This window comes from Trachypithecus francoisi, unplaced genomic scaffold (assembly GCF_009764315.1).
Source record: "Trachypithecus francoisi isolate TF-2019V2 unplaced genomic scaffold, Tfra_2.0 Lachesis_group3, whole genome shotgun sequence".
In the NCBI taxonomy this organism is placed as follows: Eukaryota; Metazoa; Chordata; class Mammalia; order Primates; family Cercopithecidae; genus Trachypithecus; species Trachypithecus francoisi.
In genome coordinates, this window is record NW_022681468.1 from 149,070,232 (window position 1) to 149,092,916 (window position 22,685).

Below are 22,685 nucleotides of genomic sequence, written 5' to 3' on the forward strand. Positions count from 1 at the left end.
TATATAATATTTAAAGTAGTACTTTTTTATTTGTTAAGATATATATATATATTTCTAGTAAAACTTACAAAGATGTGCATGGTAAAACTCTTAGAATGTTTACCTTTGAGAAGGAAGGAAGGGAATGTGATTGAGTGGACTGCACGTAAAACCTTCTGTATTTTTGAGATGTATTATTTCTCAAGCTAGATGGTTCATATGTGGGTGTTCATTATACACTTGGTCCTCCTTCACAATTGGGAGGGACCAAGTGTATAATGGAAAAGCATGTATCCACAAATATAGAAAGCATGTATTTGTGGATTCACCCAACTGTGGATTGGAAATATCTGGAAGAAGAAAAATTGCATCTGTATTGAACATTGAAAATAAAGAATAGACTGTATTTTCATGTCATTATTCCCTAAACAATACAGTATAACAACTATTTACTTAGTTTTTACATTGTACTAGGTGTTATAAGTAATGTAGGGATGATTTAAAGTATATGGGAGGAGGTGCCTATGTTATATGCAAATATTATACCATTTTATATCAGGGACTTGAGTATTCAAGGATACTGCTGAAAGTTTTGGAATGAGTCTTCCATGGATACTGGAGGACGACTTTAAATTTGTTTCTATGGTTTTGTGTATTAAATATTTCATGATTGTAGAAAGTAATTTGAAGTTTTAGTGACTATTTGTACACTTTTAGAGAAAATATATAATGTCAAGTAAATAATGTGGCTGTATATCACACCTTGGGAAAAAGAAACTGTTTGTAATTTGGAATGGTTTGGTTGTAGCTGTGAAATAGGTCTTAAGATTATTAAATTTCAGTAAGACACTGAAAAATCCTGTCTTTATCCAGGTCCCGTACTCACATCTCTGCAGATGAAAAAGCAGCTGAAAGGAGTCGAAAGGTATTTAGGATATATTTAGTGATAACTACTCATTGAATAAAATTGTTAACATTTATCCTAGGGTTGAAACAACATTAGCTTTATTAGCCACGATGTTTTCTCAGGCCAGTGAGTTAATCAGTTTTTTCTCTTTAATGAAATTATACTACTAAGGTCCCTTTTTTTCCCCTTTTAATTCTTCTCCTCAGAGGGTAGACTAATTTAGAGGAGTTAAAAATGGATATGAAATTTATGAGAATATATGTGCTTATTTGAAAACTGTTCTTGTAATGGTTTGATGTAAAACAAGCTGCCATTCTTTCTTGCCTGGGCTCATGATTTTCAGTGAATTAAAAAACTATCCTCTGCAAAATGGCTAGCAGTTCAGGGATCCATGAAACAATAAACCTTTAATTTTCTTAATCTTTTTGGTATATATCATAGTAACATTATTAAGCAGGGTTTTCTGTTTATCCTAACCAACAGTAGGCATGGAGGAGAGTTTGGTTTGTTTAAATTGTTTTCCACTTGTTTTTCTATCTTAATTTAAAAGATTAAAAAAAGTCAGTGATGGCTTGGGTTGAAGTAGAGGGTGGCATTTGGTTCCTTTAAAAAATCATAGTACAGTTTGGTTTTGATCTGATTTGGGGACTCACGATACAACGTATTTATTTGCATGGTTGTAATTATTTGCATACATCATTATATGTGGCTTTTAAAAATTTATTCTGAAGCATTTTTCAGATATAATAGGAATTTTAATAATAGCTTATTTATGTAATCCATTGTTTTGTACCCAAATAATTACATGCAAATTCTTGCTTCACTTTGCTGTATTTAATGTTTATATTGCCTTTCTTTCTGTCTTGTTGGCTCTTTTATTCTCCCATTCTATCTTAATGCATAATAGGTTTAACTTTAGAAAGGCAGTGGCTTTTCCATGAGAGTTTTTGGGTACTGTCAGAGTTATGATTAAGCAAACTGTGTCAGAAAAAGAGACAATTAGGAACGTCGGAGGGAAAAAACACAAAACCAAGAAACTGCACAGGACAGGAAATATTATTCACTTTGTATGAGTAGTGTTTATAATGTCATAATAGTTGATGTTTTTCAAAAAATGTTTATAACCTATAATTAAAATGTAGAAGACTTAATTTCAGTCTTGAAAAATGTGAGAATACAAATGACAAATTGGGAGGTGAGAGAGGGAAGAAGAAATAAAGGGAAGGATACAGGTGCTGATACCCTCATTTTACAAAGTAGAAAGGCAAGATAGATTATTTATTCTTGATGAAATAAGAAATTAAGGTAGAATTCAAGTTGCTAAGGGATCAGTAGAACAACTAAAAGTAGTGTTGTAACTATATTGGAATGATAAGGTGGTATAAGACATGAGAGTGATATGAGCTCAATCCTCTTCTGCATAGCAAGAAGGCAGTAGATAGCATTGAAAATAGAAAAAAATAAGCGTATGTTACTATTTTTGGTTTAGGATATAGATTTAAGAACTAGAAGAAGCTGCTAAAAGAATTAAAAAGTGATTGTTTCTGAGGATCCAGGTACAAGTTCAGGGCATAGTTGCTTTTCATTATAAGCGTGTGTGTGTGTGTGTGTGTGTAGATGAAGTCTTACTGTGTTGCCTGTGTTAGTCTCAAACTCCTGGCATCAAGTGATCCCCTACCTCGGCCTCCAAAAGTGCTGGAAATTACAGATTTCAGCCACTGTGCCTGGCCAGACTTTTCATATATTTTAAGTCCTATATGCAAAGATTGTAATGGAATAAATAAGATAGAGAAAGGAGGCCTTAAGCCTTTCTGAGGATCAAGAAGAACTTTCCTGAAAAAGTTTGAGTTTGAAGTGTTAAGTTTTAAATGTTATGGAGGTTTAGGTAAGAGATGGGATAAGTAATCTAGGTACAGGTAAAAAGCCTGTGTAATGGCAGAGAGGTATGGGATTGTGTAGTATATCTTGGGAATTTCTAGCAGATAGGAATGGTTGGAGAGAAAGGTGATTTAGAAGAGTGGCAGTTGATTCTTTACCAGATTAAGGAGGATCTTATAGTATTTTTTGAAAAACAGTTAATGTAATTTGTATCATGAAAACAAATTTTAGTAATATAATAAATTACATAAGCAAGCTCTTTCAGATCTTCTACGCCTGTAACATACACAATTTCTTCCTTGTTTGAAAATCACTGAAATTTGAACTAAGAGCTGGTAAGATCACTTCAGCATGTATTAGAAATTATACTATTGACATTGTAAGAGTTAGATTTGAAGAAAAGATAGACTGGTAGTAAGATGACCAACTGAGAGGCTGTTACAACAGTCCAGACAAAAGGTAATGGGTGCCTGAAATAGGGCAGTGTCATTTGGAACAGAATAAGAGGGCCAATTACACGTTCAAGATGTTTAGGAGGCAATCTTGTTTGAACAGGCTCCACCAATTCCTCTAAAACTGAAGCCTGATTACTGGAGTGACAAACTACAGAAAGAAGCAGAAGCATTTGCTTATTATCGCCGGACACACACTGCCAATGAGCGGCGGCGGCGTGGTGAAATGAGAGATCTCTTTGAGAAATTAAAGATCACATTGGGATTACTTCATTCTTCCAAGGTTTCTAAAAGTCTCATTCTTACTCGAGTAAGTGTTCTGTGTAAATGACAATAAGAGCTTGACTAAGAGATTCTTACTGGTGCTATGAGAAAGAGAATCCGCTGACATATATAAGGGACATTGAAATAGAGCTACTTAAATGTAACAGTTGAATATGGACTAATGAATGCCCAATAAATCCCTTAGGGGGAAAATCATTATGCTAAGTCACAGGAGCTTTTCATTGAAAGTCAGGTTCTATTTTTTTTTTTTCTTTTTTTTTTGAGACGGAGTTTTGCTCTTGTTGCCTAGGCTGGAGTACAATAGCGCAATCTTGGCTCACCGCAACCGTTGCCTCATGGGTTGAAGTGATTCTCCTGCCTCAGCCTTCCAAGTAGCTGGGATTTCAGGCATGCACCACCACGCCTGGCTAATTTTGTATTTTTAGTAGATTAGTAGTAATTTTGTATTTTTGTATTTTTAGTAGAGACAGGGTTTCTCTATGTTGGTCAAGCTGGTCTCGAGCTCCCAACCTCCAGTAATCTGCCTCCCAAAGTGCTGGGATTACAGGCATGAGCCACCACACCCGGCCGAAAGTCAGGTTCTTAAATGGGCACAGCTATCCTTTCTTCAGATAGAGTCAGAAACTCTGGTTAGCCATGTTGACCACATTCTCTTTACATTGGTGTTATTGATAGCACTTAGTACAGGTTATCACAGTATAAAGCACAGCATAAGTGATATTTTAATATGCTTAACAGTTGACAGTCATTTTAAAAGAAAATCGGAAATATTCAAGGGAGCAGAAGTTTTAACTTTGCGTGTAGAATATCTAAAGTATTTCATTTAAATTGTTCTTAAGTAGAAGCTGGAGGAGGACAAGATAAGCAGTCATATCCCTCTAGAGCAAAGTTATTTCAGCCAGATTTTGGTTAGACTAGAAGATGATCTTGAAGTTGATTATTAAAATCTAAGCAGAGCACAAGTGTTTTGTATCTCCTTGCAGTAGTAGAATACCTACTACCATTCAGTGATGCTCTTTGGAAATAATCATGGTCACGTTCCTTAAAAGTGTAAGCCAGAAATCCTCTTACAGTTTAACAAAAAATAATTTCTGAAACATCAACAATTGTTAATGGAATTTAAAAATTCTCTTAAGATGTTAGATTAAGTTTTTTTTTTTTTTTCATTAGAGAATTGTGTAGGCCTTACCTGTGTTTAAAGAAAGAGTGAGTCAATTTTCAATAATACCACTATTTCTATTCTAGGCCTTCAGTGAAATTCAGGGACTAACAGATCAGGCAGACAAATTGATAGGACAGAAAAATCTTCTGACTCGAAAAAGGAATATTCTCATACGGAAAGTATCGTCTCTTTCAGGTGAGATAAGTAAATAATCTCTGGTAAAGACACAATTATAGCTTCAGCAAGGAGAAATCCTCAGTAGATCTTTCAGATACTTAATTTGAAAGCTTGGCTCCCACAGTTCACAGCACAGTTACCCTCTGACTGGGTGGGTTGTTTCTTGTGAATTGTAATCACCTTACTTTCCATAGTTTTTGGGAATATTGTTAAAGCGACTAGATTTCCGTTGACTCTGTTTCTCATTATGTGGGGTAATGCAGAAAGTACTAATGTATTGTCTGTCAACCTATAGGTAAGACAGAAGAAGTGGTCCTGAAGAAGCTAGAGTATATTTATGCAAAACAGCAAGCGCTAGAGGCACAAAAAAGAAAAAAGAAGATGGGATCAGATGAGTCTGACATGTCTCCCAGAATTAGCAAACAGCAGGAAGGATCTTCTACATCATCTGTAGATCTTGGACAGATGTTTATAAATAACAGGAGGGGGAAACCTTTGATTCTTTCCAGAAAAAAAGACCAGGCCACAGGTAGGAGGGAGATTCTTTGCTTTCCTTAATGTAGATTTATATCAGTTGACTTTATTGGACTGACCATCTTCTTTTGTCAACATTTTTAGTTTTGTTTGTTTGTTTGTTTTTTGTTTTTGAGACAGCTCTGTCACCTAGGCTGCAGTGCAGTGACTTGATCTCAGCTCACTGCAGCCTCCACCTCCCGGGTTCAAGCGATTATCCTGCCTCAGCCTCCTGAGTAGCTAGAACTACAGAACTACAGCGTGCACCACCATGCCCAGCTAATTTTTTAAATTTTTAGTAGAGATGGGATTTTGCCCTGTTGGCCAGGCTAGTCTCGAACTCTTGACCTCAAGTGATCCACCTACCTCGGCCTCCCAAAGTGCTGGGATTACAGGCATGAACCACCACACCGAGCCCACAGTTTTAATTAGATGAATTAAAGATGGGTTGTATAAAAAATAGAATATTAGCTACATTAGATTTTGGTTTCTGGTTGTAATATGCACTCATGCAAATCCTGAGAAGTTACCAGTCCTGGTAACATATTAGTCTATAGTCATGTATTTTTAATGAGTAGTTTTTTAAACTTAGCTTTTCAGACTTTATACTTTGTGATTTCCCTACAGTTCTGCTGATGGGTTTAAGAAGTTGGGTCTAGTTGAGACCAATAAATGGAAAATTTTTTGTAAAATTTAATTTTGTCAAATCAGGCTCTATTTTTCATCAGATCACTTACTAATACATTGCTATTAAGAAACAATAGGCCAGGCATGGTGGCTTATGCCTTTAATCCCAGAACTTTGGGAGGCTGAGGTTGACAGATCACCTGAGGTTGGGAGTTTGAGACTAGCCTGACCAACATGGAGAAACTTTGTCTCTACTAAAAATACAAAATTAGCCAGGTGTGGTGGTGCATGCCTGTAATCTCAGCTACTTAGGAGGCTGAGGCAGGAGAATCGCTTGAACCCTGAAGGTGGAATGTGAGGTTGTGGTGAGCTGAGATCGTGCCATTGCATTCCAGCCTGGGCAACAAGCGCGAAATTCTGTCTCAAAAGAAAAAAGAAAAAAAAACCAAAGCCAAAGTAAATTGGTCTTAAATTCTTATTACCATCTTGATTTTGGAAGTAAAGCTATACTGATTTTATGTGTTACTTATATTCTTAGAGAATGGTATATCTGACTGGGCACGGTGGCTCATGCCTGTAATCCCACCACTCAGGGAGGCAGAGGCAGGAGAATTGCTTGCACTCAGGAGTTTGAGACCAGCCTTGGGCAACATGGTGAAACCCTGTCTCTACTAAAAATACCAAAATTAGCCGGGTGTGGTGGTGCACACCTGTAGTCCCAGCTACTTGGGGGGCCGAGGCAGGAAAATCACTTGAACCTGGGTGGTGGAGGCTGCAGTGAGCCGAGATCACACCACTGTACTCCAGCCTGTGCGACAGAGTGAGACTCCGTCTCAAAAAAAAAAAAAAATGGTATATTCTTTTTTACTCTTTGGATGTTTGGATAGCCCAGTGTATGAGCCAGAAAAATATGGTGTGGTTGTTTTGTTTTGTTTTGAGACAGGGCCCCACTCTGTAGCTCAGGCTGGAATGCAGTGTCTCGCTTGCAGCCTTGACCTCCTGGGCTCAAGCAATTCTCCCACCTTAGCCTTCCTAGTAGCTGGGACCACAGGTGCACACCACCACACCCACTTAATAAAAAAAATTTTTTTCTTGTAGAGATGGAGATGGGGTCTCACCGTGTTGCCCAGGCTGGTCTTGAACTCCTGAGCTCAAGTGATCTGCCTGCCTCAGCCTCCCAAAGTGCTGGGATTAGAGGCATGAACCACCACACCCAGCTGTGACTGCCTTTTATCTGTAACTAATTTCTGATCTTTCTTGCAGAAAATACCTCACCCTCGAACACTCCACACACCTCTGCCAATCTTGTGATGACTCCACAAGGGCAATTGCTCACCCTGAAAGGTCCCCTATTCTCAGGACCAGTGGTAACTGTTTCTCCTGATCTCTTAGAATCTGATCTTAAGCCTCAAGTTGCCAGTAGTGCTGTGGCTCTACCAGGTATGTCTTAATTGTTGTCCTCTATGGGAAGTGATAAAGTTATCTCTAGCATCTCACAGTGACCAAGGAAGGCTTTGGATGTGTTCTGTAATGAAAAAGAGCTATTCCGTTGGCATTTGCCTTGGTAAGAGGTGGCCCTATTTTTAGAACATATTTGGCTTGAGTTACGGTACTGTTTGGTGTGTTTTACACCTGGTATTCAGCAACATTTTGTGAACTCTAGTAATTTCTAAGAGGAAGAATAAAAAATATGCCAGAGGGAAAGGAAGATGTTAAATGATCACGGTCTTAGGTCTTGGTGTTGATAAATACTTGTCAGTTTCTTGTGGTACTCCGAGATGATAACACTCCTGCATTACGAGCCTCATTCACTTTGAGCACTACTCTGTTTTGGGGCAAAGGGTAAAGTTGAAAGAGAATTCTCACTTGGGTGATTAGGTGATAAAGGTAAAAGGGTCTCTTTAATAATATTAGGTAAAAGGTAAGGGTCTATTAAGGTAAAAGGGTCTCTTTAGTAATATGAGGATCCTCGTTACTTTATTGCTATTGCCAGCCAAAATTCCTTGTCTCTACTACCTCTTGTCAAACTCACTCTGGAGGACTTATCTTTTCCTGGTTCCCATGCTGCCTCTAGGGCTTCATTTTCTGTGCTAAGTAGCAGTTAATTGGGTGAACAGAATCAAGATGTAGTTCTGCCTTAGGACAAGAATTAACTTGGGGGAGCATTTCTATAAAATAATTAAATGGAACTTTAAAAAATGGTGGAAAGAGCCTTTTGGTTGGATTTTAGTTGGGTTTTTTCTTATTGGGTTAGGTCAGTAATTTGAAGAACTGATACTTCTTTCATCTTCTTGATAAAAGTAGAGTGCTGAATTTAGACTACAACTCCCTAAGATGGTCATATGGTATGACAGAGAGAGAGAGAGAGAGATGCTAACTCTGTAGATCTAAATGAATTTTTCTTTTTTTAATTTTTGTTTTTCAGAAAACGACGACTTATTTATGATGCCACGAATTGTTAATGTGACATCATTGGCCACAGAGGGAGGTTTGGTAGATATGGGTGGCAGCAAATATCCTCATGAAGTTCCTGATGGCAAGCCATCTGACCATCTGAAAGACACCGTCAGGAATGAAGATAATTCCTTAGAGGATAAGAGTAGAATCTCTTGCAGAGGAAACAGAGATGGCAGAGTGATGTTGGGTCCAACGCAGGTTTTTCTGGCAAACAAAGATTCTGGTTATCCACAAATAGTTGACGTTTCCAGTATGCAGAAAGCACAAGAGTTCTTACCTAAAAAGATTTCTGGTGATATGAGAGGGATTCAGTATAAATGGAAAGAGGGTGAATCAAGAGGGGAGAGAGTGAAGTCAAAGGAGTCTTCATTTCATAAATTAAAGATGAAAGATCTCAAGGACTCAAGCATAGAGATGGAACTGAGGAAAGTAACATCAGCTATAGAGGAAGCAGCTCTTGATTCCAGTGAACTGCTAACTAACATGGAAGATGAGGATGATACTGATGAGACACTGACTTCACTGCTCAATGAAATTGCCTTCCTTAATCAACAACTAAATGATGACTCTGTTAGCCTGTCTGAACTACCCAGCTCTATGGATACAGAGTTCCCAGGGGATGCTCGGCGGGCTTTTATCAGTAAGGTTACTTCTGGAAACAGAGCAGCTTTCCAGGTTGAGCACTTGGGAACTGGTTTGAAAGAGTTGCCTGATGTTCAAGGGGAGAGTGACTCTATCAGTCCCCTCCTCTTGCACTTGGAAGATGATGACTTTTCTGAGAATGAAAAACAACTTGCAGAACCAGCCTCTGAACCAGATGTCCTTAAGATTGTTATTGACTCTGAAATAAAGGATTCCCTCCTTTCTAACAAAAAAGCTATTGATGGAGGGAAGAATACTTCTGGCCTCCTTGCAGAGCCTGAAAGTGTGTCCTCACCCCCCACCCTACACATGAAGACTGGCCTGGAGAACAGCAACAGCACAGATACTTTGTGGAGGCCTATGCCAAAGTTGGCCCCTCTAGGTTTAAAAGTAGCTAATCCTTCCAGTGATGCAGATGGTCAGAGTCTCAAGGTGATGCCTTGTTTGGCACCTATAGCTGCCAAAGTTGGGTCAGTTGGACACAAAATGAACTTGACAGGGAATGACCCAGAAGGCCGGGAAAGCAAGGTGATGCCTACATTGGCACCTGTTGTGGCTAAATTGGGCAACTCGGGGGCCTCACCAAGTTCTGCAGGGAAATGAACGTACTTGTCCTTAAGCAGAAGCCAGGCTGTGAGGGGAAATTGATCTCACCTCCTTTCTCTGCAGGCGTCTGTTTGTTTGTGTCTTGGAACTTGGATCCTTGACTTGGATGATGCAGTGGATAATGATGGGAGAAAGGGGGTAGGGTGCTGACCCTGGTATTAAGAAGTACTCTGAAATTCTGATCATGTTAAAATGTGTTACCTCACTTGTGGTGCTGGGTCCCCTCATCCTCTCTAAGAAGATGTGATCCATTACTGAACACGAGGTGCCCCTCTTACCCAAGGAATTTATAACAGGACTCTGACTCCACAGTGGTTTGTAGTTCTTCCCCCACAAGCGAAAGAGCTGTTTGCAACTTTGGAGTTGCTGTGGACTGAACTGTAGCTTGTAGCTATTGAATTAAGTCTGAAATCTAAGGAATGTGATGGACTTGTGCAAAGGGATCCAGAAGAGATACTTTTTAGTTGATGTTTCAAGAATAGGGAGAGAGAGGATGTGTACCATGGAATACCAAAGTGAAGGACTTTGTGTCATTCAGCAAAATTTTCTTTTTTCATATCCCAAGTAGCTCCCATTCCCTCACCTTTTCAATCAGAATTAACAAATTCAAGCCTTCGGTAAAGTAGGGATGCTTTTAACTTTTACTATTAAGTTAAATATTTTGAGATCTTAAAAAAAGAGTAGTTCTTCCTTATTTTTGTGGGCATTGAAAAGCTCATTTCGCAGTACCAGGGATTTTTACTGGGAATATATATTTTGGAGGTAGGCACAGAAGGAGCCCTACCCCTTCCACAAATTATGTCACTCAAGAGACGGCTAAAATAAAATGCATTATCCCCCCAGACCAGAGACAGTGGCCAAAATAAAAAATCATGGGGCTGGAAATTTCCCAAATCAAACCAGCCTCCTGGTGCTTGAAGGTTTCATTCACTATTACCTGCACAGGATGTAAAGAAAAGTCACAGTAGGCACTCTTTACCAGGGAAATAAGGCAGTATTTGAATCACAAGATATATTTTTTATCTGCAACCATGGATTCAGTGATGTGTAGAGCTTTTTCACTCATTAGCTGTCAGGATATGAAAGACTGACAGTCTGTAAAGATATTTATATTTTTGTATAGTTGTTTTCATAGATTTCTCAAAGGCTGAAGTTTTCAACCTAGAAGATGAGATTTGTATTGAGTATAGAAATGATGTTTCCTATCTAGTTTGTAAATAATCATGGTGCACTTGAGGGGTCTCTTGGAAACTCCTGGGGGCAAGAATCACTATTCTGAAACTGTATAGACTGGGATTTAGCTGCTGCATTTTGCCTTTCGTAAATAATTATATTTTGGAATGTAACCGCTGTTCTGTCTTCACTGACAGGATTTGCTTGTGTTGTTACAACACTAACACAAGAGCTTCCAGTGCCTGGGCCGTGCCTAGGTGATGCTATTTCTTCTGTATCTCCTGTCTTGTTTATCCCAAATCCCACTCAGCGTATTTTCAGACCTAGGTTGTGAGACCAACTTTGGATTGGATCTAGCCAGTGAATTATTATTTCCATGGTTGGTTCCCTGTTAACTCTGGTAATCAACAGATTGAAAACGGTGGAAGAACTTCCTCTGCAAATTGCAGTGGGAGCAAATTCTCGTTGGTTTTGTGCTGCTTGCCTTTCTAGATCTGCTCATCAGCACTTAACCTTCCCTCCTCTAAAGGTTACTAAAGCTTGAAGTAGGTAAAGAGTGCTCCTCAGCTTCTCATTATCCTTCCACTCTTTACCCAGCAGATTTCATTCAATGCCTTAGCCAAGGAATCCAGCACCTGTCTCCCCTGCTAATAATTGTCCTTAGAGATGCTAGTACTTTAATTCAGGTATAGCAGTTTCCCATTATTTTCTTGCTTGTCTTTTCCCTACATTTCCTCCTGATTTCCCAAGGCTCTTTTTGTGGCTTTTGAGGGTCAGCCAAGGAGCAGGCAAGTGAGTGAACAATCCTCAGGAAAAGAAGGACCATTTTAGCTTAACACTTCCTTTTTTTTAAAAAAAAAAGAAGAAAATAGATAAATAGGTAATGATTCTTGATTGGAGATACTTGACTCTTGATGAGAGTTGTATGAAGATGAAAATGAGGGATGATTCCAGGCGTTTTAGGGGGAAGGCTGCAGATATCATTCTAACCCCCAAGATACTGTGTTCTCAAGACCTCTTAGAACTAAATGTTGTCAGGGATAATTTGAGGAGGGCTTAGTCTTCAGAACAGTCCTGCAGTCTTGACAGAAATCTAAAATCTCCAAAAACTCCTACCCTTTAACCTTACCCTAGGGGGAACTGATCTATGAATATTTCATGTGTGATTATGAAAGGTGAAGTTGAGTGAGAGGAGTTGAGGAACGTGGAAGACAGTGAGCTCTCACCCTAACACTATAAGAAGCATGATCTCAGTAGACCAATAATTCGCCTTTTTATACACCTGTAAATAAATGGAATGTTTTTAAGAATATAATTATGTCAGATTTAGCATTTTCTTTTATATATTAAATATATATATCTTTCCTTTTCTGCTTTCAAAAAGTGACTATTTTTTTAGAAATCTAAGAACAGAAGTTTGGTGATTGAAAGGTAGAATATATAAACCTGAAATAAATCAGTTAAAATAATTAAAGCAGAACTTGGTGTTGGGAGGTTTGTGCTAACTTGGCGTAGAGAAATCTAATTCCCTAAGACATATTCGAGAGAGCTGCCACTGAAATGGTTTTATCATAGGAATCCTTTCCTTTTCTCAAAGTTTCTGATATGCCATTTGGAGGAGGTTTTTGGTGTTCTAATCCTTGTAGCATGTTTTACATGGAGGCTTCAAAATTGTGTGCAACCTGATGGCAAGTATTTGTTTTAGAAGTCATTCTAAAATCATTCTAGTGTCAGTATGAGCAAGGCAGTTTATCTGTTAACCTTGGGGAGTAAAGGTACACAAACACAGTCTTAGTGGTAAAGGACAGTAGGTGTTCTTAAGGGAGGATATGTTAAAGGGTTTGACAGTTAACAAAAATGTTTAAAGGAATCCTTTAGACATCCAGCTACTCTTAATAAGGTTACTAACAGATCAAGTCCTGTTATATAAGCTTCATACAAATTGTTCACTTTGTGTAATTTTATAGTAAATGGAATAGTTTTTTCCTGGAATTATGGATGAAATCCTTGATGCTAGGCTCTTCCATAACAAGTTTGAAAATGCTTTGAACACACAAGAAAGGCAGACAATCCGTGTTATTTTGGGTTTAGTGGTTTAGATAATTTTTTTTTCTTTTTCTTTTCCTTTTTTTTTTTTGAGACGGAGTCTCGCTCTCTCGCCCAGGCTAGAGTGCAATGGCGCGATCTCCGCTGACTGCAAGCTCCGCCTCCCAGGTTCACGCCATTCTCCTGCCTCAGCCTCCCGAGTAGCTGGGACTACAGGCGCCCGCCACCACGCCTGGCTAACTTTTTTGTGTTTTTAGTAGAGATGGGGTTTAACTGTGTTAGCCAGGATAGTCTCAATCTCCTGACCTTGTGATCCACCTATCTCGGCCTCCCAAAGTGCTGGGATTACAGGCGTGAGCCTCCGTGCCTGGCCTACTAATGAAATTTTACGTGGACACAAATATCTAGGTGCAGAGAAAATTAAAGCTAAGATACTCAGACTTACTGCCAGTTGGAGGAAAAAAATCAGTTAAAATGCTTTTTTTTTGGAATGGGGGAAATAATTTGGTAAGTACAACTTTTTATTTGAGGCATAGCTGCTCTTACACATTAAGTATTGAGTAGAATAGTGATGGTAGTGCATTAAGAGGATGGGAAGACTATGGGATGAGTTGGAAATTTTGAGAAATCTAAACTCTACTAATTTCTATTGTAAACTGCTGGTAGAAAAGATACTAAATAGGAAAGCAGTCTTGGAAGCATGGTTTTGAGATCCATTCTGTTTCCAACTGCAATCATTGGTCTCAGCTGTTGCACAGTGCCTTGCATGTAAAGGTGCTCAATAAATATTTGAATTGATGAGCAAATGTTTAGCCTGTTTCCCAGGATCTTATAATTGTACCTTATTTGCATGTTATGCCTAGGGTGAATTTTAAAATTTGATCTAATGAGTATAGTGCTAAACAGAACTATATAATATCTATTCCCAGACATCTAGAATTTCAGAAGCTGGCAAACACCGTATAGATATTTAGGACATATAAAAGCAGAATAAAGTGTTAAATAGTGTATGGATGATGAAATACGAAGAGTTAACTGCATTTTGGAGGATTGGGATGGCAAGTAGAGTCTTGCGTCACTTAATGATGGGGATATGTTCTGAGAAATGCACCTTGGGTGGTTTTGTTTTGCAAACATCATAGACTGTACTTACACAAACCTAGATGGCGTCGCTTAACCACACACCTAGGCTATGTTGCTCCCAGGCTACAAATCAGTACAGCATGTTACTGCACTGAATATCATAGGCAGTTTTAACACATGATAAGTGTGTGTCTACACATAGGAAAGGTACAGTAAAAATATGGTATTATAATTTAATGGGATCATGTGGTCATTGAAATGTATACAATGGCTGTAAATCTGAGTGGAGAAAAGTGAATAATGCTTCTGTTCACATTAGACCTGGGACTGTTATTTTCTGAGGAATTCATGAAGAATGGGAATAGCCTATAGCCTATTTCTATATTGGTATCTCAAAGGCAGCATAGTACCTAGACAATAAAAGTTGGACTGAATTGTGAAGAATTAAAAATGTGTGGGCCGGGAGTGGTGGCTCACACCTGTAATCCCAGCACTTTGGGAGGCCAAGGCGGGCAGATCATGAGCCGGAGATCGAGACCTACTGGCCAACATGGTGAAACCCTGTCTTTACTAAAAATACAAAAATTAACTGGGCATGGTGGCGCGTGCCTGTAATCCCAGCTACTTGGGAGGCTGAGGCAGGAGAATGGCTTGAACCCGGGAGTGGGAGATTGCAGTGAGCTGAGATCACCACTGCACTCCAGCCTGGCGACAGAGTGAGGCTCTGTTTAAAAAAAAAAAAAAAAAGTGTGGCTTTGGCCTAAGACAGAAAGTACCCAGGTTTCCGACTTAAGAAATCCTCATTACACTGCTTTCAGTTGTTTTTCATGAAAGAAATGACCAATGATACTTTGTAAACCGTTACCTGGCCATAAGTGATTAGGTGAGAAAACCGTTAGTGGACACCAGAATGATCTGGAGAGGATTAGGGATGGCTCTTTGGGACATTTTTACTCTAGTTTCATGGGTGGAGATGGCAGCTGCTGTGGTCTGCAGCATGCGAGTAAAGACACCAGGTGGCACCATTTATTAGCTTTTACTCCCATGGAGCGGTTGCATCATGTAACTAGCAAGAGGTTGAGGGAACCAAGTATCTCTTGCACATTGTAGCTAATGGTTCTTGCCTTCTTCCTCCAGACTTGGGAAATACATTTGAAAATCGTATTTTATGTTTCATAATATTTGCAGTGCATGGTTGAAGGGAAGAAGGCCACATGCTATTGCCAGTTGGTCTTCTAGGAGATGACATCCATCATCTCCATGTCAACTTGTGAGCTTTACAAATCTCATTTTTAGTATGTGGCTACAGTATACAAAAGCACATATGTGCTTTGCCACTTGGCTGTACAAGGCTCACCATTTGTACACAAGCAATGAGTTTACGGGTTCTTCCCTCTTGCTATCACATGTCTTCTCCACAGGGCTTCAAAAGATCTGGGTAGGGTGAGACAGATACACCAGTGTAGTATTCCCTTGGGTCCCTTGTCTTTGGCTTAGGCTTTTTCATAAGGTATAATAATTTCTTAGAGGTTCTTCCCTCTTGCAGACACATGTCATCACAGGGATTCAAAAGATCTGGATAGGGTGAGACGGACACACTAGTGTACTATTCCCTTGGGGCCCAAGTCTCTGGGTTAGGCTTTTTCATAATTTCTTATGATAGTAAGTGGAGAATACAGAGGAAATACATATTTCATGTAACATTTCCGTGTATTCCCTCTGCCTCCCCCGACATGAGTTAGAAAAACTACCCCTCGATCTAGTATCAGCAAGCTCGACAGTGACCTCAGCAAGGAACAGCCCTAGAGAAAAGGATTCACAAGTAAATGGAACGAGGAAAGATCTGGAGCAACGAAGTGCTGGTCAGCTTTAGCTGAGGAAGCACAATGGGACGTCGGAGGCTAAAGAAACCGTGAAACCTGCAGTATTATTAACATAGCATATTCACTTGTCTTCTCTTGCCCCCGCACGCCCAAAGCTCTGTTCAAGGCCACCCTTTCCCCTTTCATAATGACCAATCAGGTTGCCCAGTGCAAAAACACTATTAAATTCTTAGCTATTAAATTGCGTTATTCAGAATAATCCTTTCCACGTTGAGTCTACGTGCCGGACTGGCTGCGAGCAGAAACTACTTCAGGCACTTTAAATCTCAACACTTGTGGTCGCTGGGAGCAGAGCTCCTACTGTAGCTCAGTCTTGTAATTCTGAGCTAAGAGTTTCAGCTACGGTCCCTCGGGCCTATCAAATGGCAACATTAACACCCTGGAGGCGTGGTTATCGTCTTGGGGCTCTGGTAAGTGCAGTTACATGGGGGACCAGGCCTGATAATACCATAAAAGGCTTGGTTCTCTCAATTCTGAAGCCATGTTCTGTTGACCTTCCTCTAAAAGCGGTACCCGCAATTGTGCGGATTTCGTGGTTCTCTAGTCCCAAGCCGTCTGCTTCCTGGGCCCTTTCATTGGCTCCGTCCCCGTAAATCTTGCTCGTCCACTCTGGAAGCGCTCTCCTGACTACAGGCCGCGCCCCTCGCATCGGCTCCGCCCACCTGGCGCGCAGCTTGGCCCAGGCGGTAGTTCGCGTTTTGAGCCGATCGTGCCACCGTAGCTCCTGCTGCTGCCTCTACCACTGCCGCTACAGCGGCGGAGCTGAAATTGCCGAACGCGATGCCCGAGGGCGCTATGAGCGGGGTGGCCCTCGCTCGCCGAGGCTGGTGAGGCTGGCCCGAACGGGGGCGCTGACGAGTAGCAGGGGCCTCAGAGGCGGGTGAAAGATAAAGGTCCAGAGCCGCTGTGGAGGGCGGAGAGCGAGCTCTGGAGGATAGGGAGTGGGGGAGGGAGGCTCCCGTGGCAGAACGAGTTGTGGGCTGCGGCGAGCCCCGCCGCGCCGAGTCCCCGCCGGCGCTAGCGCAGGTGTCCAGGCCTGCGCAAATCCCTGGTGGTCTCGGCGGCCTCCTCCGTTGGACTCTACAGTTGCCATGGGAACAGTTGGGCATTAACGGGAACCAGATCGTCCAGGAGACCAACTAGGGCCCATCCCATCCATCTCGCCAGTTAAACGCCTCTGGCGGGCGTGGGCCTGGCATTTCTTAGTGGCTTAGGATTTCCCCCCTTTTTCGCCAGCCTTTCCTTCTGACGTTGTAAGAAACTGTGCAGGGCTAGAAGGTGGGGATGAGGGAAATGGTGAGAGCAATACCCAGAGGTAAAAACTGCAGACTTCGCTAGGCAGAAGGTAAGACACTGTTATACTTGGCTTCTGCCATCTCAGGTCAGTGAGAGGGCATATTGGGAAGCCCTGTGGAGTGGGAAGACAGTGCCGCTGTTGAGACAAGACCCAGTACTGTGCCGGGGACTGTCCCAAGGGGTTTCTCGTCATAATGGCTGTGGAAGGGTCAACCATTACCAGCCGAATCAAGAATCTGTTGAGATCTCCATCCATCAAACTGCGCAGGAATAAGGCAGGAAACCGACGAGAGGACCTCAGCTCCAAGGTGAGTCCTGTTGGGAGTCACCTCTTTCCAAACCCACCCTCTCCTGCTCCATGTTCCTCGTTAACCTTCCTGTTTCTTGGGAACGATAACTAGAAGCTCTTGTTTACTGTAAAGGATCACATGTGATCTGTGCAGGCAATGATTTGGATTTAGATTGAAGGAAAAAGCAGCAGGGGTGGGCATGCTGAGATTCATCCATGAGAAGAGGTGAATAGTAGGAAGGCCACCTGGGTTCAGTTGAGGCCTCACTATACACTAAGCATGTGCTTGGGAAGCCAGTTGATATGCTGTGACTCAGTTTCCCTTCTTGGGAGAGGACAGTAGGAACAAAGGGCTAAGGTATGACTAATGTAGCTGCAGGTGTTAATGTAACAGCTGGGGTTATGTAATACTATAGTGGCAGAAAGAAATATGCTAAAACACCTAGTCAGAGTTACTGGCTTGGTAATTGCTCTTGCCTAGGGTCAAAACAAATTTTTTTTGGCCCTTCAAGAGGCTAACTGGAGCATCTTGGTTTCTTAGGAATGATAACATGCAAGAAGCCAGATATCTGTCAGCAAAAAGTTCTGGATGGCCCTTGAGCATTGCTTATCTCATTCACTATATGCCAAGAGCCACATCCCACTCAGCTGCAGATGATCCTCAGAGGCAAAGTTCCTTTCCATCCCTTCACTTGTCTGGGTTTTGGTCCTTATGCTTTCTTCAACTAAATAAACCCCACAACTTTGGGAACCCAGAAGTAGACTACATTTGTTTAATCACTTGAGACCAGGGCTTTATTCCCACAGGATCAGATCAGATTTTGTGTCTTATTAGTAGCCTGTAAACACAATAGCCTTGTGAGGTACGAGGTTGTTACTGGGAGGAGGCATTTGAGACCACAGCATTGTATTGCTTTGCCTGTATCTCTTCAGTGATGAGTAAATCCCATGAGGAATGATTTAGAATGCCACTGTACAACTGGCAGGGTTCTGGGAGGACTTAGTTCAGCTCTGTATTCATTAGCAGAACCTGGAGTAGATTTAGTAAGAAGGTTAACAACTTTCCTGTATATTTCAGCAGAAGTTGTGTTGAATCACAGTTTGCTACAGGGTTTTGTGATTGGTGGACATTGTGACCCTTCCAAGGTCTCTTATTCATCATTGTTTCTATTCTCCTGAGGCAGGCAAATAAGCCTGAAATGTAGAAATTGTTTTAGATATGACTGTTCATTCTTAATACTGCAAGTGCTCTTATTCTTGGCTGGTAACTTGGCAGTGACCAGCACTGTTAGAACAATCTTCTCAAATATTTGGCCTCTTTTTCTGGCCAGGAATGGTGTATGTAGTAGAAATGTATAATAAGAGTTTAGCCTTCATTGTTAATTCTTACTGTAATTTTGGTCTGGAATCCAGAAAGTATGTTGCCATTCTTTAAGACTTCCAATATCACCCATTATTAATGCATTTAACAAGTGTTTATTGAGTGCCTATTAAGTGTGCAATCAGTGATGGGTAAAACATTACCCTTGCCATCAAAGAGCTTATGGCTAGTCAGACATGTAAACAATTAAAACACAGTGTGGTTAAGTGCTGCTCTAGAAGTATGTGTACGTTGTTAATGGAAGCACAGGGGAGGCGACCTAAGTCAGTTCAGAGGAATTAGGAAAGGCCTCACAGGCTGGTCATGGTGGCTCACCCCTGTAATCCCAGCACTTTGGGAGGCCAAGGCGGGTGGATCACTAGGTCAGGAGTTCGAGACCAGCATGGTCAAGATGGTGAAACCTGGTCTCTATTAAAAATACAAAAATTAGCCAGGCGTGGTGGTGCACGCCTGTAATCCCAGCTACTTGGGAGGCTGAGGCAGGAGAATTGCTCGAACCCGGGAGGCCGAGGTTGCAGTGAGCTGAGATCCCGCCAGTGCACTCTAGCCTGGGTAACAGAGCAAAACTCTATCTCAAAAAAAAAAAAAAAAAAGAAAGGCTTCACAGAGGAAAGGATGCTTGAACTGTGAGTCCTAAGGCAGGTGGAGAAGAGCTCTCCAGGAAAACAGTGGAAAAGGGGCATCCCTGGCAAGACCATTTACCCATTCCCTGTTTAAAATAGGAATTCAGTGCTTCAGACTGCTTTAGATGGCTTTGTCTGTCCTGAAGCTGTGTATGAAATACTTAGCTGAAGTTGAATGACCCTTGAATGGTCTGGCAGCAAAATGGTGCATATCTTTAGCACCCAAGAGGCGTAGCTGTCTTTGTGTGCCCAGGACCCTAGAGATGCCAGACTCCCCACACTCCTTAGTTAAAGGTCTCTACCTAAGATTATTCTAAAAGCCTGCCTTGTGATTACTCTAGTGTATTAAGCTCTGTGAACCAGGCATATTAAGCTCTGTGAGTTGCTCTAATATGTGGTGGCTGTGGGTAATCATGATAAAAGGAAATTTGTGATTCATGGATAGCTAATTCTCAAATAAAATATGAAGACAAAAAGGCACATGCCCCTTTTGGGGGGCAAAGAAGGAAGTGTCAGAAAGCCTTTATGCAGCTCTTACATCAGATTGCCTCCTGCTTTGAGTTATACTATTGTTTCTATCTAAAGTAGCCTTCTCCTTTACACCAAATTCTACACTTATTTTTAGGTCCAATTCTGTATTTATCAGAGCCACAGGGCTTTTTGTGACTAGCCCCCGACCTTGAAACCAATATCTTATTGTTGTTTTATGTATGTCTTCATTTCCTAAGGATCGGGGTCATGTTCTCTATTTCCTTTACATCACACCGTTTAGGACAGTGTAAAATAGGTAGTAAGTACTAAAAAAAAAAAATGAGAATAATTTAAAGATGTCAAATATAGTGTGGGATAAACTTGGACATCTAGGTGAATAAAATAATCAGGAGGAATTTATGACCTCTTTAGAAGAGAAATCAAAACTAGGATTAATAAAAAGGTGACAAAGAAGTAGAGATGCAGCCTAATTAGGTGTGAAGGACATAAGAGAGAAGAAGTCCACGTATGCAGAAAGCAGTGCTCTAGTAAAGGGTTCTTAATTCAGGAGAAACCTAGTTAAAAAATATGGCTAAACGCTGGTGTGAGAGAGCCAGTGGAGGTGGAGATTTAAGTTACAGCAAAGAAAGTAGATGAGTGCTGAGATTTTTTTTTTTTTTTTTTTTTTTTTTGAGACGGAGTCTCGCTCTGTCGCCCAAGCTGGAGTGCAGTGGCCAGATCTCAGCTCACTGCAAGCTCCGCCTCCCGGGTTCACGCCATTCTCGTGCCTCAGCCTCCGAGTAGCTGGGACTACAGGCGCCGCCACCTCGCCCGGCTAGTTTTTTGTACTTTTTAGTAGAGACGGGGTTTCACTGTGTTAGCCAGGATGGTCTCGATCTCCTGACCTCGTGATCCGCCCGTCTCGGCCTCCCAAAGTGCTGGGATTACAGGCTTGAGCCACCGCGCCCGGCCTTTTTTTTTTTTTTTTTGAGACGGAGTCTCGCTCTGTCACCCAGGCTGGAGTGCTGTGGCCGGATCTCAGCTCACTGCAAGCTCCGCCTCCCGGGTTCACGCCATTCTCCTGCCTCAGCCTCCCGGGTAGCTGGGACTACAGGCGCCGCCACCTCGCCCGGCTAGTTTTTTGTATTTTTTTTTTAGTAGAGACGGGGTTTCACCGTGTTAGCCAGGATGGTCTCGATCTCCTGACCTCGTGATCCGCCCGTCTCGGCCTCCCAAAGTGCTGGGATTACAGGCTTGAGCCAGGCTGAGTGCTGAGATTTTCATTAAGCTTTTTCGAAGGGAGGGAAGTCTCTTCAGTGGAGTACATTAGAAAAGACTGATTTAAAGTTTTATATTAAATCAGCTTAGTCTTGGTGAAGTGTGACTTGACGCTATCAGTAAATACCCAAGTTCAGATCCTGTAGACTTGTCAATTCCTATCTTTCATCTCTAAGTTGGGGTGTGTTTTCCTTAAGAGGCAAATGTGTGTGATCTTGGTAGCTAACCCTCCTCCTCTTAAAAGTTTCTAAAAGATTTTTATGTGGAGGGAGCTGGGCTTGTTTTCAAGGACAACGGACAGAAATGGACCGAAGCCCAGCAGGCAAGATTTAAGTTAGGGTTACAAAAGGATTGTCTGCGCTGGAGGGTTGCTAGATTTTTAAAAAGTAACCAAAGGAGGTATTGAGATCTTCTTGCTTAAGAGCCATTAATCTGATCTAGGTTATATTATTCCTTCTGGAAACAATGGGTAAGATGACTTTCTTCTAGTTGTGTTTTTTTTAATTGTAAATCTAATTCTTCTTTCTCTATTTTTGTCTCCAAGTTTTTTTCCTGTATAGTTGTGTAGTGGTACTTCGAGCTTGAGCCACCACGCCCAGCCAGTTATTTTTGTTTTTTTGTAGAGACAGAGTCTCACTCTGTTGCCCAGGCTGGTCTCGAACTCCAGGCCTCAAGGGATCCTCCTGCCGCAACCTCTCAAAGTGCTGGGATTACAGGCATGAACCACCATGCCCAGCTCCTGCCTTACTTTAGCGGTGCTCGCTGCTGTGCCAGGCTCCAGGGAACACGCTCTGAGCTCTCCACATAGAATAGATGACTAAGAGTGGATGTCGCTGTGGCCAGCAGCGATGCCCCTCACCACCCTTTGTGAATGACCTTGGTCAAGCTCTTGCTGAATTTTCTCTCTCAGGTCTCTTGAAATAAGGCTTGTGAAGTGTCTTGAGATCCTCACAACAGGTGGTATACAATGAAAAATGTCAGTGTTCTCCTAGTTTTGTTTCTTTGATCTCCATTTCATTCCTCCTTCCGGTGCCTGCAGCTGCCCTCAGCCTTCAAAGTGATTCTCATTGGAGAGAGAGGATGCTTCTCTCCCTGGACCCAATACCTCTTCCTTTACTGTCTAAAAATAGCCCAGCCTCTTCAGGCTCGGAGTTGTCTTTCGAAACCTCCTCTCACCTACTTGGCCTCACTCATTTCAGAGTGGAACAGCACTGCTGCTTTCCAAGTTTTTCTCTCTTTCAGTTTGCAGTTTAGGGCAGGTTCCCCTCTTGGATTTGAGTCAATGTCTTATTTCCTGCTGGTATTTTGAGTGTCTTCCATTTGTCACCTGTGTATTTTCATTTCTTGACTAATGAAAAAACAGGTGGAAATGAGGCTTTGGCCTGACCTCTGTAACCTCGGCACCAACCCCCTGATCTGAAGTTGGGCTTGATGCTGTCATCACTGACCCTTTGTTTGGAGAAAACAGTCCAGGGCT

General features: G+C 41.5%; 2 protein-coding genes across 16 annotated transcripts in view; both read left to right on the forward strand.

Moving 5' to 3' along the window:
• The window catches only part of MGA (MAX dimerization protein MGA), a 177,122-nt gene extending 164,784 nt beyond the window's left edge, over positions 1-12,338 (forward strand). For 8 of the 10 annotated variants that reach the window (XM_033190497.1, XM_033190489.1, XM_033190492.1 and 5 more), the window contains 6 exons: positions 853-904; positions 3,320-3,526; positions 4,747-4,858; positions 5,136-5,369; positions 7,244-7,420; positions 8,406-12,236. In XM_033190497.1, coding sequence (XP_033046388.1) covers positions 853-904; positions 3,320-3,526; positions 4,747-4,858; positions 5,136-5,369; positions 7,244-7,420; positions 8,406-9,682 — 2,059 coding nt within the window. In that variant the 3' untranslated portion in view covers positions 9,683-12,236. Of the gene's footprint in view, positions 1-852; positions 905-3,319; positions 3,527-4,746; positions 4,859-5,135; positions 5,370-7,243; positions 7,421-8,405 lie in introns of all 10 variants that reach the window. The other 2 variants (XM_033190487.1, XM_033190496.1) reach the window with 1 other exon arrangement.
• A 2,376-nt stretch (positions 12,339-14,714) lies between these two features.
• The window catches only part of MAPKBP1 (mitogen-activated protein kinase binding protein 1), a 55,687-nt gene continuing 47,716 nt past the window's right edge, over positions 14,715-22,685 (forward strand). For 2 of the 6 annotated variants that reach the window (XM_033190500.1, XM_033190503.1), the window contains exons 1-2: positions 14,717-16,697; positions 17,252-17,474. In XM_033190500.1, the coding sequence (XP_033046391.1) occupies positions 17,361-17,474 (114 nt within the window). In that variant the 5' untranslated portion in view covers positions 14,717-16,697; positions 17,252-17,360. Of the gene's footprint in view, positions 16,698-17,251; positions 17,475-22,685 lie in introns of all 6 variants that reach the window. The other 4 variants (XM_033190502.1, XM_033190498.1, XM_033190499.1 and 1 more) reach the window with 4 other exon arrangements.